Here is a 23,210-nt window from a genome sequence, read left to right as displayed (position 1 = left end):
TAATTCAAACACAATCTTTGAGACATACATCGTGTAAAAATATCTAGCTGGGCACAAATCATGCACATGTAAACACACATACACATGCAATGCCAACAGCAGTAATTAAACCACAGTGTAATAACGTCATTTGTAGAACATATTCTCATGTTTGTGGTTGGTGCAGTTGCTAAAAAACAGTGGATCTTGTGTGAGTGAGTGAGCTGACTGGTGACAGTTGTTGCAGTGCTCAGTGGGTCAGAGCTAGGTGCTGGCTGTGAAGACCCCGTGACGTGGTATTTATAGTCGGGGAAATATAAATAGCTGCAGTATATGTGGGCACTGAGGAGCCCACTGGCTACGCCGGTGTAACAACTGCACAGGGAGCACAGCCATTTCAGTTAAGGTAAACACCGGAGTGAGAAATATTTAATCTAGCTGAGAACTTTTTATTTTATTATTGTGGAATATGAGAGACATTGTGGTCGAAGTTTAAACACTGATGAGATTTATAATTTGTGGCATTTGAATTGCTGAACTTCAAATGTCTTGTTGTAGCCTAGGATCTGTTTATGTTTCTGCTTAAACATTAACTCGTATCTGTATGCTTTTGTTTTGGTGACAGAGAAATACTGTCACTTTTCGAATAGGACTTAATGGGATCATTAAATGCAATATCCTGAATGTATTTTGGTTCACGAAACCAGCAACAGGAACAGGAATAAGGCTGACGGATGCTTTTTCTTTACTTAGCTGCACTGGGCTGTGTGTGCTAGTTGTCAGGAACTAGATTTAATGGTGTTGTTTACCGTGTGGCCGTGTCTCCTCACAGCAGCACCTTACCCTGTGTCAACTCTAACAGATGAGCACGGAAACGGGACATGACTTTTATCAATCGGAGGACGACCTGGATGAAGATGAGGCTACACAATATATAATTGAACAAAGTCTCATTCAGTATAGAAAACTCAAAGGGCTAAATCCAAAGTTAGTCACCGTCAACCTACAATCTTTCCTAGAATCTATACATTTTCTGTTTTTTTTAATGTGTGGATTTTTATTCTGTGCAATTTCTTTCATCAGTGATCTGAAACCCGGTGAAGACCCTGATGAGATTTTCAAAGCGATCAAGGAGGGTGAGTGGATGCTTTTTAACCTGCCGAACTGAACTGTGTCAGAAGTTCTGATGTGATGCCCTGTACTCATCACCCGAACTCTAAGGTGATGAGGGTGCCCTGAACAGACTGGCCGCGCTACCAGAGACTCTGTCCAGAGTTGATGAGCGTGGATGGATTCCACTGCACGAGGCTGCGGTGCAGGAGAACAAAAAGATATTAGAAAACGTCTTCTCGGGTAGATATGAGCATAGCATTTCACTTTAAAAGATGTCTCTTTGTCAAGTTGTCACACACTGATTAGTTTGCGGGTGTTTGGGTTTTAGCGTCACCCCCCGGTGCCGCCCAGTGTCGCACTCTGAAGGGTGAGACGCCACTGTTTCTAGCCGTGGTCCACGGACTAAGAGAGAACGCCACATTCCTGTTGCAGAATGGTAGCAGCCCTGATCTCCAGAACGATGAGCAGGATTCTCCATTAGTGGCAGGTATCTCAACACCCTAAAATTTTTTACACGTGAACAAATGTGATCATTTCTGATTCTTTACACCTCCTGCTCCTCATCTCATAGCTATTCTGAATGACCAGTATGACCTAGCCACTCTCTTGCTTCGTTACAACGCCAACGTGGACCAAACGGGGCCACTAAACAGGACGGCTCTGCACGAGTCTGCCTTCTTAGGTTTGGAAAACTTTGTCTATCTGCTCCTGGAGTCCGGCGCTAACCCGAATGCATGTGACATCAAGAAAAAAACTCCTCTGGCTCTGGCAGCACTGAACGGACATCTGAATGTGGTGGAGATTCTGTTACAAAAAGGTAAATGAGGTGATTTAACTTCCTCTTGCGTGTTGTTTTATAAGGCAACAGAACATTAATGATATAAGAGGAAGTTGACACACAACACAGACCTTATACACATCATTCGCACAGACATAATGTGTTATTATTGATATCCAGGAGACAAAACCATCGCACACGCTTCCCCTATATCCTACACAGGTTAAATGTTCTTTCTGTTTATTTTGAAGGGGCCCATGTGTGGTGTGAATCAGAGTCAGGGACTATTTTGTTTGATGCAGCAGCATCAGGAAACCCTGATATAATCTCCCTGCTGCTGGAACATGGAGCAGATCCCAACCTGCCCCTTTACAGTGGCCACCTGCCAATTCACCGCGTGGCTTACCACGGACACCGACTGTGAGGAGAATCTATGTCAGCTCCCCCACTGTTCACACAGAATATTAACTAACGCCATGTTCTGACATTAATGTCCTCCTCCTCGTCGACAGGGCGCTGGAGCACCTCATCCCGGTCACCAAGCAGTCCGCTGTGAAGGAAAGCGGGATGAGTCCCCTCCACTCTGCCGCCGCCGGCGGACATGCCCAGTGCGTGGAGATACTGCTCAAAGCTGGCTACGATCCAAACTTCATGCTGCACCCGAGGGTGCGCCGCAACTACGACGACGAGCGCAGGTCCTCCCTCTTTTTCGCCGTGTCCAACAACGACCTCCAGTGCGCCCGTCTGCTGCTAGAGGCCGGGGCAATGGTGAACCAGGATCCCATCAACTGTCTGCAGGTGGCTCTCAGACAAGGCAACTATGAAATGATCAACACCTTGCTGAAGTTTGGGGCAAACGTCAACTACTACTCGCGCGTGAACACCACTCACTTCCCCTCAGCACTGCAGTACGCCTTGAAAGACGAAGTGATGCTGAGAATGATTCTGAACCATGGTTATGATGTCAAGCGGTGCTTTGAATGTCCATACGGAGACAGTTCCCATGACTATCCTCCTTGGACAACCTCGGTCATCAAAGATATGGTGGTGAGGCCTAATTTGTCTGTGAGAAAAATAGCTTGAAGAGTGGAATATAGGCAGCAATGGGGGAATCATTTTTGTCTCTCTCAAAGCTTCTCTTTGTCTTTCTTTGTCTAGTTCTGTGAGGTGATAACAGTGTCCTGGCTGAAGCACCTATCTGCCCAGGTGGTGCACATCATGCTCGACTACACCGACCACGTCTCCTTCTGCACAAAACTCAAGGAGACCTTGCAGGAGCAGAAACAGTGGCAGGAAATCTGTCACGTTCAGAGTAAGAAAACGCGCTGCGATCCATCATTTGTTACGAAGCAGCAGAGGCACATTTTTCATTCGTTCTACTGATTGTACTAACGGCTGAATCTTGGCTGGCAGGAAACGCACGGAGCCTGAAGCACCTGTGTCGGTTGCGGATAAGGGAGCATCTCAGTCGCCTGCGCTTGAGAGCCCCAGTTTTTATAAACTTCCTTCCTCTTCCTCCCAGGCTGAAAGATTACCTTCGCTACAAGGAGTTTGATGTTTACAGCAGGGGCAGCATGGTTCACCCCTAGCGAACACACATGTACGAACGTCACAGATATCACTGTTATATTGTGTAAAATACTGCCTTGTTATTATGTGCTCTGAAAACGACATGTCTTATGAACTTCATGGCTTGCTTTCTGTTATCGGCTACAGTAGGATATTAAAATGAAACATTGTATTCTTTGTTACGCTTGGTCTTCTGGTTCCATGCACCATTATAGAGGGGACATTAAAAGAAAATTAAATATTGTGACAGTGTTACTATACATAGAAGAACGAGTGCCTCGTTGTCATCGCCCTGTGGTAGAAGGGGGTATTACAAGTGTGGGGTTGTCATGTAGGTTTCACCTGCAAGATAAACCCATATTCATCTACTCACGATGTCAGCGTTAAGAAAAGATGGCAGGTGATTTAAAAATACAACCAGGTTCACATGGCGCACGATGTTCACTGTGTGCAATGAGTCATAATTTTAGAGTAGTATTCCGCACACTTTGCTCCACCCCACGTCTTACTGTGCATTGTGTAAGGTGAAAACTATTTTCACTTTCACCAGCGTGTCGTGCACTCCACACGCGTCCCGTCGCTTCCATTAATGGCTGCAGTGCGCCCAGCGGCCGCTGGGTGGCACGGCTTCTCCAGTATGTAAACACAGTGACGGCAGCGTTTTGCAGTGGTAGAGAAGAACGTCTACGTCATTTTCACAATGGCGGAGGCTGGGTGAGGAGGATAGTGTGTGTGTGTAAAGCGGCGCCGTAATCGTCAGAGCTACTTGCCCGTAATACGTGCACGGTGCCCGAAAATGGCCCTCAACCCCAACGCGGTTGTTAAAAGGGACTCAGGATGCAGCGGGACGGGCGATCTCCACCCGGAGGGCGGCGAGCCCCACAAGAATTCAACCGCCACCTCGGCCACAGTCAACCAAAATGGCGATCAGCCTGGATGTGGAGACGGTGTAATGCCCGAACAAGAAGCCCCTGAGCGGCGGAGGAGCGTGCAGGCGGACGCCCGGAGCTTCAGCAGCTCTCCCGTGCCAGTCCAAAGATCGAGCGAAGAGCTGCCACGGAAGAATTTCCAAATCCCGAGGAAGATAAAAGAGCGGAAAGGTGGTAGCTACTATGTCGCTGCTGTTCCGAACACAGCCTGTCCTGTCTTTCATAATTGTGCTGCTGCTGCATGTTGCCGGCCCGCGAGCTAGCTGGCTGATTTCTCTAAGTTTAACGAATTTAGAAGAGGGTTTTGGCGACATTGGGTGTGGGGGGGGGGCGAGTTAGGTTACCTCCCGGCTGTTCGGGCACGCCGACGGAGTTGACCCGGTGCTGCGGCGCTTGCAGGCAGACATAGCTGCTGGGCTCAAGTTTCCAACGGGCGCAACGTTTCTGTGGAAGCAGCAGGTTGAGAGGGCGTGCATCTGAAAGACCACCTTGTTTGATTTCTTCACCTTTCCACGACACCACGGTCTGTGCGTAAGGCAGCAGCAGCAGTAGCAACAGTAGCAGCAGCAGCGTTACGGCGCTGCAGCCCCTGACAACAATGTGGGTGGCTCTTTGACCTCAGTGAAGGGCACGTGTGTATCCACAGCCCACCCGTCCACCCAAGTTGTGCTCACAGTACCACGGCACATTTGTGAAATCCAAGTCCGCCCCAAGCTCCTCGATGCCCCTGCTATTTCAGAGCATCCCCGATAACACTTTCACCTCAGAAGGGTTCAGATCAGAGCATCACTCCTGTGCAGCCTCCTACACTTTACACTGGACCCTTGGCAAAGATAGGCAGGCAGACAGTGGCTGATGCTGTGAAACATCAAGTGTACGCACGCACGGCAAGCTGAAATGACGTGGTTGGACTTACAGTTTTAGCCTCTCGCAGGCTGTATTAACCCCCCTCACCCTCCCCCTTCCCATGCGTTTGCATAATAACTGTATAACATATCTAATTGTGGGAGTCAGACCATGCTGTGTGTGCTCTCCACTGGCCCGTCTCCAGCCTCCGTCCCTTTGGCTCACAGAGGAGATGTTTACTACCTGTCAGCTCACGGCTTCAGGCTGATGATGCTCCACGCTCGCGTGTTGCATGTAGTCTGCTACTTGTCGTTTCACCTCTGTGCATGTGTTTTGGTTTGAGCTCGTGTGAATTAAGGCCGCGGATACAGAGGATTCATAGTTGCTGCTGCTGCTGACCTTTTTTTTTTTTAATCAAATTGGAATAGCTTACTCCTCTGAATTGTTGCTATAGAGGATATGAACATAGTTGAGTGCTTTTTACATAATACCTACAAGCAGATTTGTTTTTACTTGACATGTGACTCGCATATTGAGCTGAAGGCAGGACATGTGTTTTTGTTTAAGAGCCGTTTTAAACGAAGGAAGCGGTTGCTTGTGGCCGTTATCTGCCGCCGCACAGTCGTCCTGGTCCACGTGCTGCTGGGTCTTGTATGCTCATCTGCCGACTCTTCCATGTGTGCAGGCTTGTACCAGTTCCTTCCGCCTGACAGCCGGGAATTTGAGGACCTCGTGAAGATTGTGTCCTCGTTTTACCTGGACGCGTCTTCGCGGGGAACCTTCACCTACTGCAAGGCCAGGCTGATTCACAACGAACTGCTGGAGAAGGAGGTTGGTCTTTTTTTTTTTTTTTTTTATTATTTGCCCCGTGCAAATCTTCAAATAATTGTCACCCTTTCGCGGCGAAGGTGTTAACGACTCAGCGGCGCCACGGCCTCCCAAGTCAACCTGTGATCCTCTGAGTGACACAGTCTGAGTTTGGGAGGCTCACGCCCCCGCGCCACTTACTGTCTGCTCCTGCGTTGTTGTTGACAGTTCATCGAGAAGCGGAGAGAGATGAAGCAGGAGGGCCGGACCGAACAAGAACTCACCGAGTCGTACTGCTTCCTCTATCCAGACAAATCCAAGGTTGGTGGTGCTTGAGAAGCCTCACAGACGTGTAGAAAGGTTGAAAAGCTTAGAGTTTTGACTCTGAGGCGTTGTGTTTTATCTGTGTCCAGCTCCAGTGGACCTGTGAGAAGGGTTTGTCGGTTGGACACTGTAAGATTACTACACTAGGAAACCCAGCAGCAGGTAAGCTTGACTCATCTATGCCACTGCATGGGAGGGTGTTTCTGATGGGGCTTCCTCTAATTCCGTTCTTTTGTCATTGCAGGTGTTTATCTCTCCAAATATTCTGATCTGCTACAAATCAATCCTTTCGAAGCTGGTGCGTCTGGAGACATGATAGTTTTTAAAGTCATGAGGGTAAGCCCGTCGTTCTTCTTTCACGTCTTGTGCGTCGTTGGCGCTATTCTTTGTGCCAATTGGTGTGTTTTGTCTCTCAGGGGCGAATAAAGCACATCCACGAGATCATGCCTAAGAACGCAATAGAGCCCACGCCCAAGTTTGACTGTCACATGTCCAAAAGTGCCAACAGGGTCACGTCCTTGCTGTCCTACAGAGCTTTTGAGCTCACGCAGGTAAAACACGGGCTCTGTTTTGTTTCGCACGTCTCACTCGTCGGACGATTAAAATTGAAGCGTTTTCCTCCGTGTCTTGCAGCAATACTTTTTCGAGTTTGCATTTGAGGAGATCAAGGCGCGGCCCAGACATGTGTGTCCCTACGCTGTGGTTTCCTTTCAGTACAAAGGCAAGGAGGCTGCAGCGACTCCTATGACTGCGCACAGGTACGTTATTCCTATGGGAACCGGTGAGACTAATCAAGCATCTCCGAAGAGCCTAGAGAGACATGTGTGACATCTCCTGCTTGTTTCTTCACCAGGTTTAACACTATTTCCCGAGAAGGAACTACAGGTAAAACATTTATTTTCGCCTACTTGTGTTATCCAGAAAAACAGGCTTTGTGTGTTGTAATGTCCGTGTAAACTGGCAAATAGATCAGAAGCAGAAAACAGGTCACACAGCAACTGCAGATGCAGTACATTGTAGTGAAGATTAAATAGTCCATTCCAAAATTATTCAAATTCAATCCAGCAGTCGGTGCACATGGAAGATTGTGCATCTGCCTTTTCAGTGATAAAAGAATAGTGAGCTCTGCTTCCTCTTTGTATCATGTCTGACCTTTGACCTGGGCCGTTGATCTCCTTCCAGGGAGGAGCTGCTACACTGTGTGGAGTGGTCCACTGGTGAATAAGGGCCACGAGTTATTCCCAATCTGTTTACGATCTTCCTCGCGCCCCTACCTTCCTTTCAAACTGTGAGTACAGTCTACAGTCTCTCACACATGTGCTACCGAAGTCTTCACAGCAGCGCTATACATTTCTTTATCAATCATTGACGCCGCAAACGAGCTGCACGTGACGGGCTATAACGCTGCACATATCTAATCTTGACTTTGTTGGTGTTTGCTCTCTGACGCGTCTCTCCGTGCTCACCTGCAGACCTGAGAAGTTGGAGGTGGATCAGGGCATGCAGCTGGAGCAGGTGAAGCGAAAGATTCCCTCCGTGCTCTTTTCCTGGGACACCTACAGTATATCACGTGAAGGTCAGCTCACACCACAGAGAAATCTTAAAGCATGCACTGGATCGTGGACCAGTGTTGCAGCTGTAAAGCCATGGAATTAGGGAAAAAAAAAATTGCACTATTTTGCGTACGGACCCTGTTTCAACGTGCTTATTTCTGTCTGCAGTAATGAAATGCGGGATGTCCTGCAGCCTGTTTGAGGTGGTGGACGGGAAAGGCAAACCGAGCAGCGGCAGTCTGGCAGCGCTGGTCAACAAGCTGGAGAGGGACCGCATGGTGAGTCACGCACCACCTGCTACTTACACGGTTAACATGCTGGGAATTCCCCAAAACATAAAATTAAAGATGGAAATTGTCTCGTGTTGTTCGGGATTCATATGGAAACAAAACTCCTTTGGGTGCTCGATTGTAACATCATTATGTACCGTCTTCTGATTTAATTAAGTATCTGTAAGGAAAACATCTGGTGTGCTAATCGCTGCTACGCTAAATTCGGCAAAAGTTCACGCGCACAGAAAGATAAAACCTGTCCAGCGACAGACTGGTACTATGACGGCTCACAGTACGCAGCAAGCCCCGAGTGTTTCTCACCACGGCGTCTACTCTCCCCATCCAGGTGCTGGTGAAGTCCTTGTTCGACAGGGGCTTTCTCTTCCTCTTGTCCTCATCGCAGATGGCTGAGTCCAAAGGTGCCAGAAATCTACCTCTTTTCCTTCATAGTAATACCCCATTGTGCCAGCCGAACACCTACTTGTTGCCTCGGGATGAGTGTTCACTTTTCTTTTTTTAAAAAGGCCGCTGTTTGTTTTTGCAGAGCGGCGGGGGCGTGCGGAGAGGAACCTGCAAGCATTATTCATCTTTCAGGAGTCAAGGATGGTTGTGAAGTATTGTAAGTAATATTCACCGTCCTTTCTCCCGTCTTTTGACTTGTATTAAGCGGCTCTCGCCAAAGACGCATCCATCTCTTTTATATGACACTAATGTGCGTCCTCCCCTCCACAGCATCCAGACTGTTTGAGCCAGAGCCGCTGACGGTGGAGCCCCAGCCAGCTATCCTTTCCTCCACTGAGCCTTTCATCCCTGCACTGCACTATGCCATGTACAAGCTGCGCCCCAACCCGGGAAAGGACCTGAGCTCCGGGGTGGAGCGGCAAGCCACCGAATACCTAACTCGTAGGGAGTCGGGCACAGTGAGGCCGTTCATTTTGCCCGACTACAAATACAACGTGGACGAGAGGATGAACCCCGTCCCGGTGCACAGACCCAAGTTTAACATGGACGCTGTGCTGCGCTCCTACGTCCACAACCCCGCCAACTACATTTTACCTTTGAACAAGGCCAAGGACATCATCGAACGAATACGGAACCCCGCACCCATACCAGTGCTCACGCCGACAGTAACGCCTACGCCGACGCCGACCCCCGCGCCAACGGAATACAGCCCTGTTTCTGACTGGGGCGGCTCGGACAGAGGCTCGGACAGAGCAGACAGACCCCAAGAAAGGCCGTCACAGGAGAGGCCGCCTGCGGAGAGGCCAACTCAGGAGAAACCACCCCCAGACAACAGCAGCAGCAGACGGAGGACAGGGTCGGCCCACTCGAATGGGGCCCAGTTGCAACAGAAGCCTCACAGTGAGCCTCAACCTCAGACTCAGCCTCAGACTCAACCTCAGCCTCAGCCTCAACCTCAACCGCAGCCCCAGCCCCAGCCTCAGAAGTTGCGGCAGAACGTGTACGATAAAGACAAAATGAAGCAGCTGCTTAAGCTCATTCAGCTACATAAGAAAGCTCTCGTGAAGGACCCTTCGAAGGAACGGGGAGAGGAGGACGGCTGGGACGCCAACAGCTTAAAAAGGAAGTTCGACGGGGAGGAGAGGGCAGACGCCAACAAGCACCAGCGCACGGATCAACTGAGCAACGGCGAACCCAGCAGAGGTGAGGCGGGCCGAAGCCACCTGTGTAGCTCCGTGTTAAATAATTTTTAAAATTGCCACCTGTTGCCCTCAAAGTCTGGTCCTTTGAGCAAATGAATCATTTATTAACACGAGGCTGATAGGTTGTTAGTCATCGAATAAATTAAAGTCACATTTAATCAGGCTCGTTTTAGGATGCACGCGGCTTTGTAGCTGACTCAGGAAAGCTGTTCATGCTCCTGTGCATTTGTGGAAAAACCTCTATTGCCGTGGCTGCGAGTTAAATGCTGAGACAAAGCGGGCATATTTAAATTGGTGAACGCTGGAGGATGCACATTATTTTGTACAACACACATAAAACCGCGATTTTGCTATTGAAGAACGTGTAAGTCGGCCAATACGGACACTATATATTTGAAAGTTTAAAAAAGCTGCTGGTTCAGTCTCAGTCTGTTCTGTTTGGAAGTACGCACTATAAACAATCAGTCTTGATACTAATACTTTAAATTGAACTGAGCAGGAATTTTGCAATTGAAAAATGAATTTGTCACTCACTTCTGATGGATAAACAAATTGAAACCACCACTGGCATATTTGCAATGAATGATGCATCACATGTAGCTATAAGAGCTCCAGATATTCCTGTACGCTAATGAACCAAATTCCGCAAATGTCTCTAATTAACTGTGCGCCCCTGTAGGAGTACAAGCAGACGAGATGGGAGACGAGGGCGGACAGAACGACAACCTCACGGCAGTGATGGAAAGCATGGGCATCTATGACACTGACCTGAGGTCCCGGGACAACGCCAATGCTTCAGCGGTCAACGAGACCCAACGCCTTCTCAAGATCCTCCTCGCCACGCTCAATAAAGCCGTGGTCAGAGGTTCGACGTCGAACCACGGCGAGCCGTCAATGGGCTCGGGGAGAGCGGAGCCAGCTCTGGCCGAGCCAGATCTTAGAAAAGTAAATGAGCCAACACAAACAGCACAAACAAACTACACGGAGGTGAGACTTGAACGGTTGGTTCTAGGATTGTTATCTGTCAATGTTTTTAGCGTCATAGTCCTAAGAATATCTTTTTGCGTTCAGGAGGACATGGACTGTAGCCCTTGTAGTCCATTCAGTACGGGTTCCCCAGCAGAGCAAGCGCAAACCTCAGATAACACATCCTGGGACGCCCCCGCCAATGAAGGTGCCTCAGATCGATTAGTTCACACAGGCCTTTTAGATATATTTAGCTGTGGTTAACCGCTCATCACTGAGACAAATTTCCCGTTTTCTCTCTTCCAGAAAAAGCTCAGCCTTTTCCTCAGCTGAAGCCGGAACACAAGTCCGAGGGTCCGGAGGGTGTGACGGTGCCGTACAGCGAACCGGAGCCCAAGACGCCCGCGGCGGTCGAAGAGATAAAGGCGGCTGCGCCCACGTTACCGGTTGCAGAGGAGGTCACTTTCAGGCCCTCCATTAGCCTGGACACCATCCTGAACCAGGAAATTCACAGCCTAACGTCTGACATTAAAAATATCATGCAGACTTACAGCATCTGCTATACCTCGCAGCTGCCCCCGCGGTTGCCGCCCCGCCACTGCTGGCTGCCCAACAGCTGCTTCTCAGATTTCGTTGCGCCCTACGTCTCCCCCGTGTCCGTTCAGGGGCATGTTAAAGCCCTGAGCGAGAAGATGGACAAGTTGATCCCGGCCCCACCTGCTCCCACCAAGGTCACTTCCCCGCCTCCCACGGTGACGACGACCAATCTTACGCCGCCGCCCCCTGCGCCCGTCGAGACTTCCAAAACTAAAGAGGAGCCCCCCCTGAACAAGGTCGCCGCCCCCTCTCAGAGCGATAAAACTGGCACCGTCAAAGACACTGCTTCCAGTAAGGCTAAAACGGAAGCCGCGTCAACGGAGGTGAAGGCTGATGCCTATTCTCCCACCCAAGTGACACCGAGCTCTCCAGACGGAAACTCTCAAAACCCAGGTTCTACTTCTGGCAGCGGGTCCACCCTGCTGGCCGGCAGCCTGATAGGTCAGCTGAAGCCGGAGGTTTTCAGCAGCTTGGTGGAGATTTTTAAGGACGTCACCAAGAATACTGTCAAATTCTACATCTATTCTGGGGACGAGGGCGAGGAGAGCACTGTCTGCAAGGAGATCAAGGTACGGTAAAGCGTGGTCCTAAAGCGAACTGTTGATTAATCAGTGGATTCAGTGGGAACGATGTGCATTCTGTTACAACTATTGATTTGATTTTGTCAGAAAATGGTGGAAAATACATCCTGGCAGTTTTGATATGTTGTAACTTCCTGTTTTATTAGGGTGTGAAATGAAAGTGAAACTTTGACTAAATATTCTTAAATTTGAAAGGTTTGTCAATGGTTTGAAACTTTCCTCATCTTTTCAGTTAGTCAGACACACCGATCAAGCGTAACATTATGACCACTGACGGGAGACGTAAATGACACTGAATATCTTGTGAAAATTCAATGTTCTGCTGGGAAAATTCGCGTTGATGTAACTTAGACATGTACCACCCACCTAGACCAGACCAGGCACCCCCACCCCACATAGCAATGACACTCCTTGGTGGTAGCAGGATGCAGGAACAATGTAGGAACAACTTGACCTGGCCTCCAGATTCACTAGATCAGAGGTCTTCAACATTTTTCAGGTCAAGGACCCTCAAACTGAAGTAGGGACCCCCTAGCTACTATATGTGTTCAATAATAAACTCTAGTACTAACCTAGTACTATTTATCAACATACATTATTATTATTATTATTATCATTTTTGTGCAACAGAGGGTGGCCATGCAACTGATTAATTAGCTCAGCAGTGATAGGGGCAGGTCCTACTGTGGACTTTAGGCTGTTGAGACAGCTCATGTCTCGCGCAATGTGTTGACTGAAAGATAATGTCTTCTGTCTCCATTTATTCCTTTACTAAAATATGCTAGATTCGTGTTAATGTGTATTTAAAGAAATTTAAATTTGCGGGGGAAATGTATAAAAAACAAAAATTACCTCCACGGACCTATGTTGAAGACCTGTGCACTAGATCCCGAACTGATCGAGTATCTGTGGGATGATCCACAGAGGCCCCTTCCCCTCAACCCATAGGACCCAAAGGCCCCCACTGAGAATATTCTGTTGCCGGACACTGCAGGACACCCTCAGAAGGACCATGTCCATTCTCTGATGAGTCACAACTGTTTTGGAGGCACAAGAGAGACCTTCATAATATTAGACGGGTGGTCATAATGTTATGCATTATCAGTGTTTAGTGAGTTGCAATCAGTTGATTATCTTAAGCTGGAGTTTGTCTGTGAAGGTTCTCAGACATCCAGGTCGGGGTAGTCCAAAAGGCGATGAATAAGAGCAACTGGACTTCGCTGCCAGCGAAACGTCTTCAAGAAAAGTCCGGTTGCCCTTATTCAACGCCTTTTGGATTAAAATGGAGTTTGAATCGGACACAACGAGCATTTTGAAGGCAGCATTGTGGGCTCATAAAAATAAAATTATGAATTTTCAATTGTGGAAAAAATCAGCTACACCGAACATGAGTCATCCTAAGGATTAGTTAGGCTAAGGATTAGTTGAAGTCTTAACCTTATCATTTCTGTCCGTTTTACAAAGTGGTACATCGATTTCATTTAACCCCCCTGTTCTGTGGGTCAAATCTGACCTCTCTCTTATGTTACTAAATAACATAATTGGACATAAATGTGGTCTGCTGCACATTTAGAAGTGTATATCATGTAGTAATTAGCTGAGAAGAAGTCAGCTAACAGTGTGTACCACTGAATCATTATTTCAGGCTTTATGAATAGTCAAACGGACCGGGCCAGTTTTGAGAGGGGAGGACAAAAGGTGCATGGTTGATGAGAATACGATATGAGGGCTGCACTTATTCCAGATCTTTTTTTTTAAATTTTTTTTTTTGAGCTGATCAGCCTCCACAGCTCTCCGCAGCAGTAGTGACTTGAACAGGCGCACACGAGTGAAGATACAGGTCGGCAGTGGGAATGTGCTCCACTAGCTCCTCTTTGTCACCATGTGTTCATGTCTCGGTGCTCGGCTCCTGTCAGTCACTCACTCACTCAGTCAGCATGTGTAAGAGAGGAGGACGCTTTCTGTCTGTCTCTAACAATTCTCCGTCTCCCCCACCTCTCTCAACTGAAGGAGTACTTGAAAAGTCTCGGCAACAGCGAGTGCAGCCCGCAGACGTTTCTGGAAAACAGCGGCAACCTGGACAAGCTGCTCATCATCATTCAGAACGAGGACATCGCCGCACACGTGCACAAGGTGCGTAGTTCACTGTACGGCGCCGGAGTTTGAGCCACCGAAAGCAAAGTGTTTTCTTTCACTTGATTTTCTTTTTAATTTAGACTCTCAGTTGTTTACTGTAATCCCAGAATGATTCAGTGTTGTTCAGATCAGGGCTCTCTGGGGGCTGCACCATCTGTTGTTCTCGCTGCTGATGATTACACTGGCTGTATGTTTTTGGGTTGCTGGTGTGCTACTGGATGAATTCGGGATCAATCAAATGCTTACGTGAAGTTTATTAGCTGATGGAGAAACGTGTCTTAAAACGATTGATTGAAACGTTTTGAGTGTCTTCATCTTCAGACGTTTTAAGGCGTAAGAACAATCATTTCTTTGAGCAGATCCCGGCTCTGGTGTCTTTGAAGAAGCTGCCCTCGGTGAGCTTTGCTGGAGTGGACTCTCTGGACGATGTCAAGAACCACACCTACAACGAGCTCTTTGTGTCCGGAGGCTTTATGGTGTCGGACGAGTTCGTCCTCAACCCTGATCTCATCACGCAAGGTAGGTTTTGCTTTCCGTTCGCGAGAGAAATATCCACCGGGCGATGCTTCAGAGCCTGAGTTGTTTGTTTTGCGCAGATCGCTTGCAAGGGCTGCTGAAGTTCTTGGAGGAGCAGAGCACCCCTGAACACCCCTGGCAGTGGAAGGTGCACTGCAAGTCCCAGAAGAAGCTTAAAGAGCTGGGCAGGTCTGTAGTCACAGTTACAATCTTCCGTCCTACTGGCCTTTGGAACACACTTCGGCAACATCTCAACGCTGTCTTCTCTCTTAAAGGTTGAACTCAAATGCCATGGGTCTCTTGAACCTTCTGACAGCCTATCAAAAGAAGCACTTGGTGGAGTTCCTTCCTTATCACGAGTGTGACACCCAGTCACGTCAGGCTCCAGATCTGGATTGCCTCATCAAGCTCCAAGCTCAGCACACGCAACAGCGGCACCTTATCTTCCTCACGGGTACGTTTCCAGATCGTCACCCTCACTGCGGCCGTGCGCTTCACAGATTGTGGGTTTTTTTTTTCTGCTCTCTGTTTGACTTCTCATTTAATAGATGACACCTATTATTAGGATGATAGGAAAATTGTTATTGTTGTTATATTTTTGTAATTGTTATTGTGTTGGTTTTTACAGAGAGGCCATTTGAGATGTTCCTGCAGTATTCCAGAAATGGAATAGTGATAGCGAGCATTGATGATGTTATGAGCGGTTTCCACAGTTTGATTGGTTCCATCAATCAGAATGAGCTTCCCACGCCTCCGTCCACCGGTGGGTCCCGTCAGCAAAACCAATAAACACCGAAACTCTGTGGATTTCAATTTTGCAGTAACTGTTTTGCTAAATTGACCCTGTTTCTATGTAGTTATCCTGCCAGTAAAGATTAATGTGCTACCAGACACTGTTTTTTTTTTTTTTTTTTTTTGTAAACCCGTTTGATGCTGTTAAAGCATCTGTAACACATTTGTTGATAAAAATCTCTCTGTGCACTTTTCCCATTTCTCCCCCTCTGCCCTCTCCTGCTCTCTCAGTAGTGAATGATGAGTGTGTGGAAGAGGAGGACATGTCGTTAGATTCTGATGATGGCGAGCCACAAACCATGGCGGATCCTCCAAAGCTGATCCAGGGAGTTGGATGTCCGTGTCCGCCCCCTCCGGACATGGACGAGTTTCGTCCTCCGCTCCCGGACCGCCAAGTCACGCCGGAGAGCACTCCATCCCTGTCTGACTATTGTGCACTCAAAACAGCCATCTCTCAGTTCAAAGCCACCAACCAGATAGGTATGGGCCCCTCAGACATAGGCAGCTTATCACCGGGAGGTTTCCCTGTCAACCCCCACCAGAGCTTCCTGTGCCCTTCGGCTTCGTGGTCGTCCTACGCGGGCTCCTCCAGCTACGCCGCGTCCCCCGCCTACCCCGCCTCGCCCTGCAGCAGCACACAGGAGCAGGACTACCGGCCCCTGACTACGGCTTCTTCCACAGTCCCAACCCCACCTGTCATGGCGACGGCAGGACCTTTAGCCAACCTGGCTTCCCTCCCGCTGGAGGTCAAACCCCCCCCTCCGCCTCACCTCATGATGCTCGGTCACACGTATTCCTCAGACACTGGAGGGGCGGGGCCTCCGGGAACTTCTCCGCTCACCACCGCTCCCCCCTACACAGACCATAAGGATGCAGCCCAGCCGGCTTACATGGCCGGCATTCCTAAAAACGCCATCGGGACCCCCACACAACACGACAGGACACTCAGTGGACCTGGGGAGGGCGTATGGGCAACGGGGACCACCACTTGTGAGACTGCCAGCAGTCAGGGTGTGGTCACATCTTGCCCAATGGACCCTAGCGGACTCCCTAAGACTGGTGAAACCCTAATAGGAAGCACCCCTGGTAATCACAGGGGCAGGACTCAGGTGAACTGCGCTGACAGCCTCGGATCTCATGTGGGCATTCCCACAGGGGCCACTAGAGGGGGACCTGTACTAAGACCAAAGCTGCCTCCACATCCAATGTGTGGAGTAGGCTATGGTAGTATAGGTGGCATCCCCGGACACATGAATCACGGACCTATGCGGGGTGCTATGGGTCCTAGTTCTATAGGGACCTACAGAGGGAGAGGAGCCCCACCAGGAGGACCTTGGCCTCGACTAGGACGAGGACAAGAGCGAGTGGATGGGACTGGAGGCGGTCACTGCTCTTGGTACCCAGCAGGACGGGGCGGGCCACAGGATTACTACACAGACTACACATACTCACACAACTATGCCCCTGAATAGACAATCAACAGGATCAAAGGGGGCAATGCAAACACAAGAGACTATATGAGCTGAATGTATATATTTCCTTGTCATAAATGCATTGGTTTAAATCCGTAAATAAGGATCCTGGTTTTCTACATTAATAGGAATTGATACAGGCAGTGCCGAGTGTCCTACTGTCGTGTAAACTGTCTGTACACTTTTTCCATGTGAGTTATTTGAGACCCTGTTCAAACCACTATATTTATATTTGCCAAGAAATGTTAATGGCCTTCCAACTTCTCAGAAATGATCCATATTATTTCTGTTGTGCTCCGCTTTTGAAACGGTTTGTGAACAAGGGGAAAGGCTGATATTTTTTTAAGGAAAAAAACAAAACAAACGAGTGAATGAAGTTTCACTTTTGCTGTCGGTTTTCTTTCTTTTTTTATTTGACATATTTGGTTGTCCGGAATTCAATTAAAATATTTCAAATCTCTGGTGTGTGTGATGGGTTTGATGACGGTGTCGAGCAAACCATTAAACATATAAATCACAGGTGTCTTACTATTTTTTTTTTCAGTGACCCCTTATTCTCATTTGGAAGAGGATCTTTTTTTGTTTTGTTTTTGCATCAACATACACACTGATCAGCCACAACATTATGACAGGGGGAGCAGCCATCTCCAGCAGGATACAGACTGAAACAGACACACAAAAACAGTTTAGGAACAACTTAAAAAACAAAACATGAAAAACAAATTCCAAATTCAGTAGATCACAAATTGATAAACTGTTGGATGTACTAGAACAAGTCTGATTCACAGACCCCTCCCCTCAACCCATGCGTATAGAAGGTCCATATTCTTTCTCTGATGAGTCACAGCTGTTATGAAGGCTCAAGGGAGACCTACACAATACAAGTAAGGTGGTCATAATGTTGTGGCTGATAACTAGCATTTAAATACTGGGGCAGACATTACTGTCTTTCTGACCATGACGGCAGACACTAAGTGCTACAGCAGTGATCAGCTAAATCTATATTCTCCGGCAGTGTGAGCTGTGTGCAGAAAGCCATTTGGTGGAAGAGCAGCACTTAAAGTCGTCTGAGGCTCCGTGCTGAGTACCAGTGGCTCGTCAACTCCACCGCCATAGAAAGAATCATTAGACGGGTTGATGTCCTCTCCGTGTGAGTTTATCGTATTCTCCCATTAAGTCACCGGAGCAGCTGATGCGAGCAAACACCAGAGGGCGCCGTTTCCCCTTGATTTAGAAAACAGGTCATCAATTTATGCCTACCAGAGCTTCTCCATGGTGACATTGGAAACTGTGGGGGGAGAAAAGCAACCAGCAAGATGTTGTTATTTATTTATTTTTTTTTTGCAGACTCAACACACCGTACACGGTTATTTGTACCTAGAACACTACACAAATTAAATCTTGAGCCACTTGAACCTTGAGTTTAAGTCTGGGACTTAATATATATAGTCCACTGATGGTGGAGAAGGCTCATTTGTAAACAAACTCCAGAGTTTTTAAAGGGACGTAAATATATTGAGTTATGAAGAATATGACCGTAATAAAAAGGAAATTAAATTCAGATAAAAGTATGGTCTTTGGTTAATTCTAGTCACAGTGACGTCGCAACGTTAGCTGGAGGCAAAACAGAGGGAAGCTTGAGGCTTTATGCTACTGGTCTATTTCTGATAGAAATATTAACTGGGAAAAAGTATGGCTCTTGCCTCATAAGTTTTTATTAAGGTCAAAGAGATATCCTTTAAAATGCTTCATAGATTTTGCCCGAGTAATCGCCATATACTAAGGCTTAAGAAAGACATTGAGGTGACTTGTATTCACTGTGACTTTGTCAACGAAACATGGTTCATTTATTTTGGTCTTGCCCACACACCAGACAACTCTAGAGCAAACTGACACGTTTTATCAGTGTTCACATTTACCCCCAGTTTAATTTATGCTGGAAAAATGTTTTGTGTGGTTACATTGAATATGATAGAAAACTAAATTCCCAGTTTAATTTGATTAACTTTTTTATTATTTTATTCAGATTTTACATACACAAGTCTAAATTTTCTGGTAAGAAACTACATTTTCTGGAACTGTCTGCATATATTAAACAATATCTCCTGCCTTTATGATTGTGAAAATAAAAAAGCTGTGATTTATGTACATTTATGTAAGCTTTTCAAAATTATACAACATTTCATCATCATTGTTTACACTGTTCTCAGTCTTACGTATACTCTTGTTGTCAATAAAGTTTATAAAAATAAAAAACAAACAAACAAAACAAAACCCACTAATAAAAAACAAACGAACAAAAAAAATAAAACAGAGGGAAGTTTGAGGCGAACACTGTCACTTTCACCCGGAAAATCCCATCGTGTAGTTTTGGTGCCAAAACTGAAAAAGCAAAAACATTAACTTTACGTTTTATCGCATACCAGCCACTGCCAGTCGTGCGACTTTGGTTGAACGCGATCAAAAGAAAGGACTGGAGTGAGACAATCATCAACAACTCTCTGTTTGCAGTCCACATTTGATATCAGGTAAGATTTTTGATACACGCTAACGCTAATGCTAATGCTAACCGCTAGCTAACGCAGCGTTAGTTGTGTGTTTCTATGTATTTGTTGGAGAGGCTTCATCCCCTCCGTGTCCTCCATTGGTCAAATGTCCATCCAGTGAGTGAGAGTGTAGTGAATGTCGTCCCATCAGTCAGAGTCAACTTTTTAAAATAACAATAATAACGGAGAGAGAGCCTATTCATATATTATCTAAAATATGCGTTTTCCTCGTCCATTCTTGCAAACACAAACAAACAAACTGTGAATGGGTCTATTGTCGTGTGTATTCGCAAATATATATGAATTATTGATTTTTTTAAATTCAGTAATTGAATTGAATTTGTGTCAACGTAAATTGTGCTTAAAAGTAACGTCTTTTTTTTTTTTTTTTTTAAACTGGTGTGGGGAGCGGAAATGGACCCAACATCACCTTAGGATAAAATGTGATCATACGGTTAGCCACTTACTTTCCTGCCAAAGAGGGACACTGACATGGATATGGGTTCAAGTCGGTGATTAGTAAGTTCAATACGCACTTCTTCTCGTACTTTGTGAAATGTGTGATTATACTAAATGCTCCACTTTATTTAACAGCTAGCTTAGTGGCTAACTATTGGTGTCTCACCAGATGTTGCTCGGGCCCTAATGAGCTAAATGGTTGGTTTCTTCAAGGTTTTTCATTTTAAAGTTGCGAGAGTGATGCTGTTAAAATGAAGACGCGTAAATGTCCTGTGGAGCCGAGGTTAACCACACAGTTCATCATGGTTATCTGTTTGTCATTAGGAGAAGTGGTGGAGTGTAACTACATTCAGTCAGGTGCTGTACTTCACCACTGAAATGAGCTCCTCCACTGGAGCATTTTATTTGACTCTCTTTCGTCGCTTTAGTGTCGCTCCACCACAGCTATTTGACTATCACTTTATGTAGGTTGGATACTTTACACGAAGCTTATCTCGTGGTGGCTTGCCTTTGTGTCCTTACAAAGGTTGGCGCTGGTTATCAACATTGAGATGTCTGGAGAGAGATTTCCTCTGGAAACAATTATCTGTGCAGCAAAGATGAGACAGGAGCCCGAAGAATTAGCATAAACCCATGTAGCAGAACATTAGTACTCCATTAATCATCTTGCAGCACATCAAATTCATTAAAACTGAATATAAAGTATTTAAAACTGGTTGAACAGGTTCAATAGTAGAGAGCAGTTCATGCATTGGTGCACCAATAGTAAACGTCTAATCAAGTCATAAATAATAATATGTCAGACACAAGGGGCAAAATGTAGTTAAAGTATGCAGAATGCAGTCAGTATGTGCAGTGCTCTACTGTTAATAATACATTGTCTGGTGTTATTATATTTACCCCTCTGTGGATCAGGATTGTTCTGGTTCATCTGGCGGAAGCTCAATTGGACTGGGATCGGGAAGAGTCTGGAGGGCGGATCGGCGCTTTTAGCTCTTCGTTGAGTTGAGGTGAGCTGTTCACTAACAGTTCTATGGTGTGTTAGGGCAGGGTTTGAAGGGGAGAATCACCAATCACCAATTAACCCAATGAGCCCCGATGTGGGAGGGTGCCGGAGCACCCAGAGAACGCCCGCAGGCACGGGGGCGACATGCAAACTCCACACAGAAAGGCCCCAGTCAGCCGATGAATTTGAACCCTGAAACCTTCTTGCTGCGAGACATCAGTGCTAAGCGCCGCACGACTGAATAATTGAAATAATTCCATTTTTAAAATAGAAACCAATTTTACAGGATTAGAGTTTGCAGGGGGATAAATAACCAGGTCAAATAGAGTGTGGTTGTTTTGGAACAGGTTCTCTTACCTTACAAGCCTCCACTGCAGGATGCAGGGCTTTACAAACACAGATCTGACAGCTTGTAAATAGTACAGTGTCCTGTTTTCTGTTTTGTATTTTGTGTTTGAAGCACAAGAAACAACATTGCCTTGGAACGGGGCAGACATAATGTACCAAAAGGACCTCTCTTTTGAAGACCTTGTGCTGGGGAATCTTAGTAGTGTGGCTGGACATGCAAAATCATGGAAGTGACACAGAAAAAAACATCTAATCCAGGTATTTTTATGAGGCTACATCAGCCCTCTCTCTCTCTCTCTATATATATATATATGTTACTACAGCTGAAATGCTGATGCAATGCGGGCAGCTCAGCGAGGCTGTACTTTCACACATCAGAGCTTTAAGCTACATGCCAAAATACTCACTTGTTTACATGACAAAGCTGAGGTGTTCACCGACTTAGCTAATTATTTTTCCATTCGCTAATTAGATTGACACACAGGGAACAGTTATGGCTTAATGCCATCAGTTTTGCTAGAATGTATGTCATGGCAACCGAGGATAAATCAGAAGATAAATCAGGACATCATCAAACAAAATTCCTCTTGGGGATGACATGAATGTGTTATATTTCATGGCAATTCATTCAGTAGTTGTTGTGATATTTTACCCAGCATTAGAATATCATTGTGGCAGCAAGTAGGTTTCATCCTCTGGGATCTATTATGCACGTAATAGTTACCGAAATATCAAATTTGGTGGACAGACCAACACAGCCATTCCCAGAGCCACGGCGCTAATGTGGTGAGGATACCCGTATCATAAAGTACATTGCTGAGTATACTGACACAATAACACACTGTGGACAGGGCACCAATATTGTCTCTGGTAGTAAAGTTATTTTTAATAGAAATAATAAAGCCGGAGTTTCATCAGAGTTTGTGGTTGTCTTTTAGTGGACAAGTGTGACAGATAATAACAATGGATCCACCAGTACATCGTGATACAATAGAGCAAATGGGAGAAATTACAAGAGCAGAACGCTGACGAAGAATAAAAGACAAGATGTTGTAAAAAAGAAAGTGGTCCTGAGCCACAATAAAAAAAAACTTAAAACACTTTGAGTCGTTGTGCTTGTCAAATCCTATAATATCCAACTAAATTCCACTTAGTGAAGCACATAAGAGCTCCAGAGAGACAGTGAGTCACGAGGTTGCTACCAGTGGGCTGTATGGCTTGGGTTGTTTGTCACTACGCACGCTCATTTGTTTATTTGCAGTGACATCTGACCCCTAGATTTGTTTAAGGAAGCATTTGAATGCTACGTTCCCCACAGTGCTCTCACTGGGACCTGGTTCCTGCATTGTTCTGCTTTAAAAACAAAGAACATAGCCTGTGTTCATGTTCAGCACGGAGGCATGATGAACAGCCTGTTGTGTGGTGGTGCAGTGTGCATTACTTCTGGTCTTTTTTTGGAAGCATCCGACCTACCTTCTAAAAAAAGGTCTACAGTATAGCTGTAGAGCCTATACTGTTCTGAAATAAATGCTTTGCGTCCTTCTCAAGCTCTATATTCCAAGCTAAGTGTCCTGTTAGAATAAAATAAGGGTTTTATGTGACACTGGGTTTCCAGTGAGCTTGTGTATGTGGTTGTCATGGCGTTTGAGAGATGCGTTCGTATCTGCCACAGCTGGATGCCTCCACTCTTGCCTGATGACTGTTTTGACAGTTCAGTAATAGCCCGTGTTGACAGTCAAGGCAGCCTTGCATGAGTGAAAGCAATTCAACTTGTTCTATTCAGAGTGAAACTCCTCTTTCACAGTAATTAGATTCTTGACTAAGATGATTTCCAATCCCTGGGAGCCCAGCCGAACTAGGAAAAACAATTAATCTGGAAAGGGAAGTGCATGCTTTAATTGAAGCCCGATGGAGTGTTTTGCTTTGGAGGAGGGCATCTTTTCAAGCATCAAGGGTT

The 23,210-nt window shown here is 46.4% G+C and overlaps 2 protein-coding genes across 6 annotated transcripts; both read left to right on the top strand.

Annotated features, from left to right (window-relative positions):
* The first annotated feature begins 287 nt into the window (after positions 1–287).
* asb14b (ankyrin repeat and SOCS box containing 14b) lies at positions 288–3,706 on the top strand. Of its 3 annotated transcripts, none has more exons than XM_047571101.1 (10): positions 288–385; positions 812–966; positions 1,063–1,115; positions 1,201–1,332; positions 1,421–1,579; positions 1,664–1,909; positions 2,122–2,290; positions 2,383–2,917; positions 3,029–3,182; positions 3,284–3,706. In XM_047571101.1, exons 2-10 carry the CDS (start codon positions 842–844, stop codon positions 3,457–3,459), a joined length of 1,749 nt encoding a protein of 582 aa, XP_047427057.1. In that variant the 5' UTR covers positions 288–385; positions 812–841; the 3' UTR covers positions 3,460–3,706. The 3 variants fall into 3 exon arrangements, with proteins under 3 accessions (XP_047427057.1, XP_047427067.1, XP_047427075.1); XM_047571111.1 differs by having other exon boundaries at positions 307–385; positions 815–966; XM_047571119.1 differs by having other exon boundaries at positions 325–385; positions 842–966.
* Positions 3,707–4,120: 414 nt separating this feature from the next.
* On the top strand, positions 4,121–17,413 carry tasorb (transcription activation suppressor b). 3 transcript variants are annotated; one of them, XM_047595403.1, is made up of 23 exons: positions 4,121–4,539; positions 5,900–6,045; positions 6,250–6,342; positions 6,435–6,507; positions 6,590–6,681; positions 6,762–6,896; positions 6,979–7,103; positions 7,199–7,230; positions 7,528–7,633; positions 7,818–7,921; positions 8,067–8,176; positions 8,517–8,589; positions 8,715–8,789; positions 8,903–9,835; positions 10,514–10,821; positions 10,909–11,008; positions 11,107–11,966; positions 13,989–14,111; positions 14,474–14,633; positions 14,711–14,819; positions 14,906–15,084; positions 15,259–15,393; positions 15,654–17,413. In XM_047595403.1, the coding sequence occupies exons 1-23, from the start codon at positions 4,236–4,238 to the stop codon at positions 16,892–16,894; spliced, it is 5,616 nt and encodes a 1,871-aa protein (XP_047451359.1). In that variant the 5' UTR covers positions 4,121–4,235; the 3' UTR covers positions 16,895–17,413. The 3 variants fall into 3 exon arrangements, with proteins under 3 accessions (XP_047451359.1, XP_047451350.1, XP_047451341.1); XM_047595394.1 differs by having other exon boundaries at positions 10,906–11,008; positions 15,657–17,413; XM_047595385.1 differs by having other exon boundaries at positions 10,906–11,008.
* The last annotated feature ends 5,797 nt before the right edge of the window (positions 17,414–23,210 follow it).

This window comes from Mugil cephalus, chromosome 1 (assembly GCF_022458985.1).
Source record: "Mugil cephalus isolate CIBA_MC_2020 chromosome 1, CIBA_Mcephalus_1.1, whole genome shotgun sequence".
NCBI lineage: Eukaryota > Metazoa > Chordata > Actinopteri > Mugiliformes > Mugilidae > Mugil > Mugil cephalus.
Note: the sequence above shows the minus strand (reverse complement) of the source record. Positions and strands in the feature narration are given on the sequence as shown.

Bases quoted from the DNA above. Each gene is read 5' to 3' on its own strand.
- asb14b (XM_047571101.1), top strand. From the start codon at position 842: ATGAGCACGGAAACGGGACATGACTTTTATCAATCGGAGGACGACCTG. The intron at 967-1,062 runs GTTAGTCACCGT...TTCTTTCATCAG, and splicing joins CTCAAAGGGCTAAATCCAAA to TGATCTGAAACCCGGTGAAG. The intron at 1,333-1,420 runs GTAGATATGAGC...TTTGGGTTTTAG, and splicing joins ATTAGAAAACGTCTTCTCGG to CGTCACCCCCCGGTGCCGCC.
- tasorb (XM_047595385.1), top strand. From the start codon at position 4,236: ATGGCCCTCAACCCCAACGCGGTTGTTAAAAGGGACTCAGGATGCAGC. The intron at 7,231-7,527 runs GTAAAACATTTA...ATCTCCTTCCAG, and splicing joins TTCCCGAGAAGGAACTACAG to GGAGGAGCTGCTACACTGTG. The intron at 9,836-10,513 runs GTGAGGCGGGCC...GCGCCCCTGTAG, and splicing joins CAACGGCGAACCCAGCAGAG to GAGTACAAGCAGACGAGATG.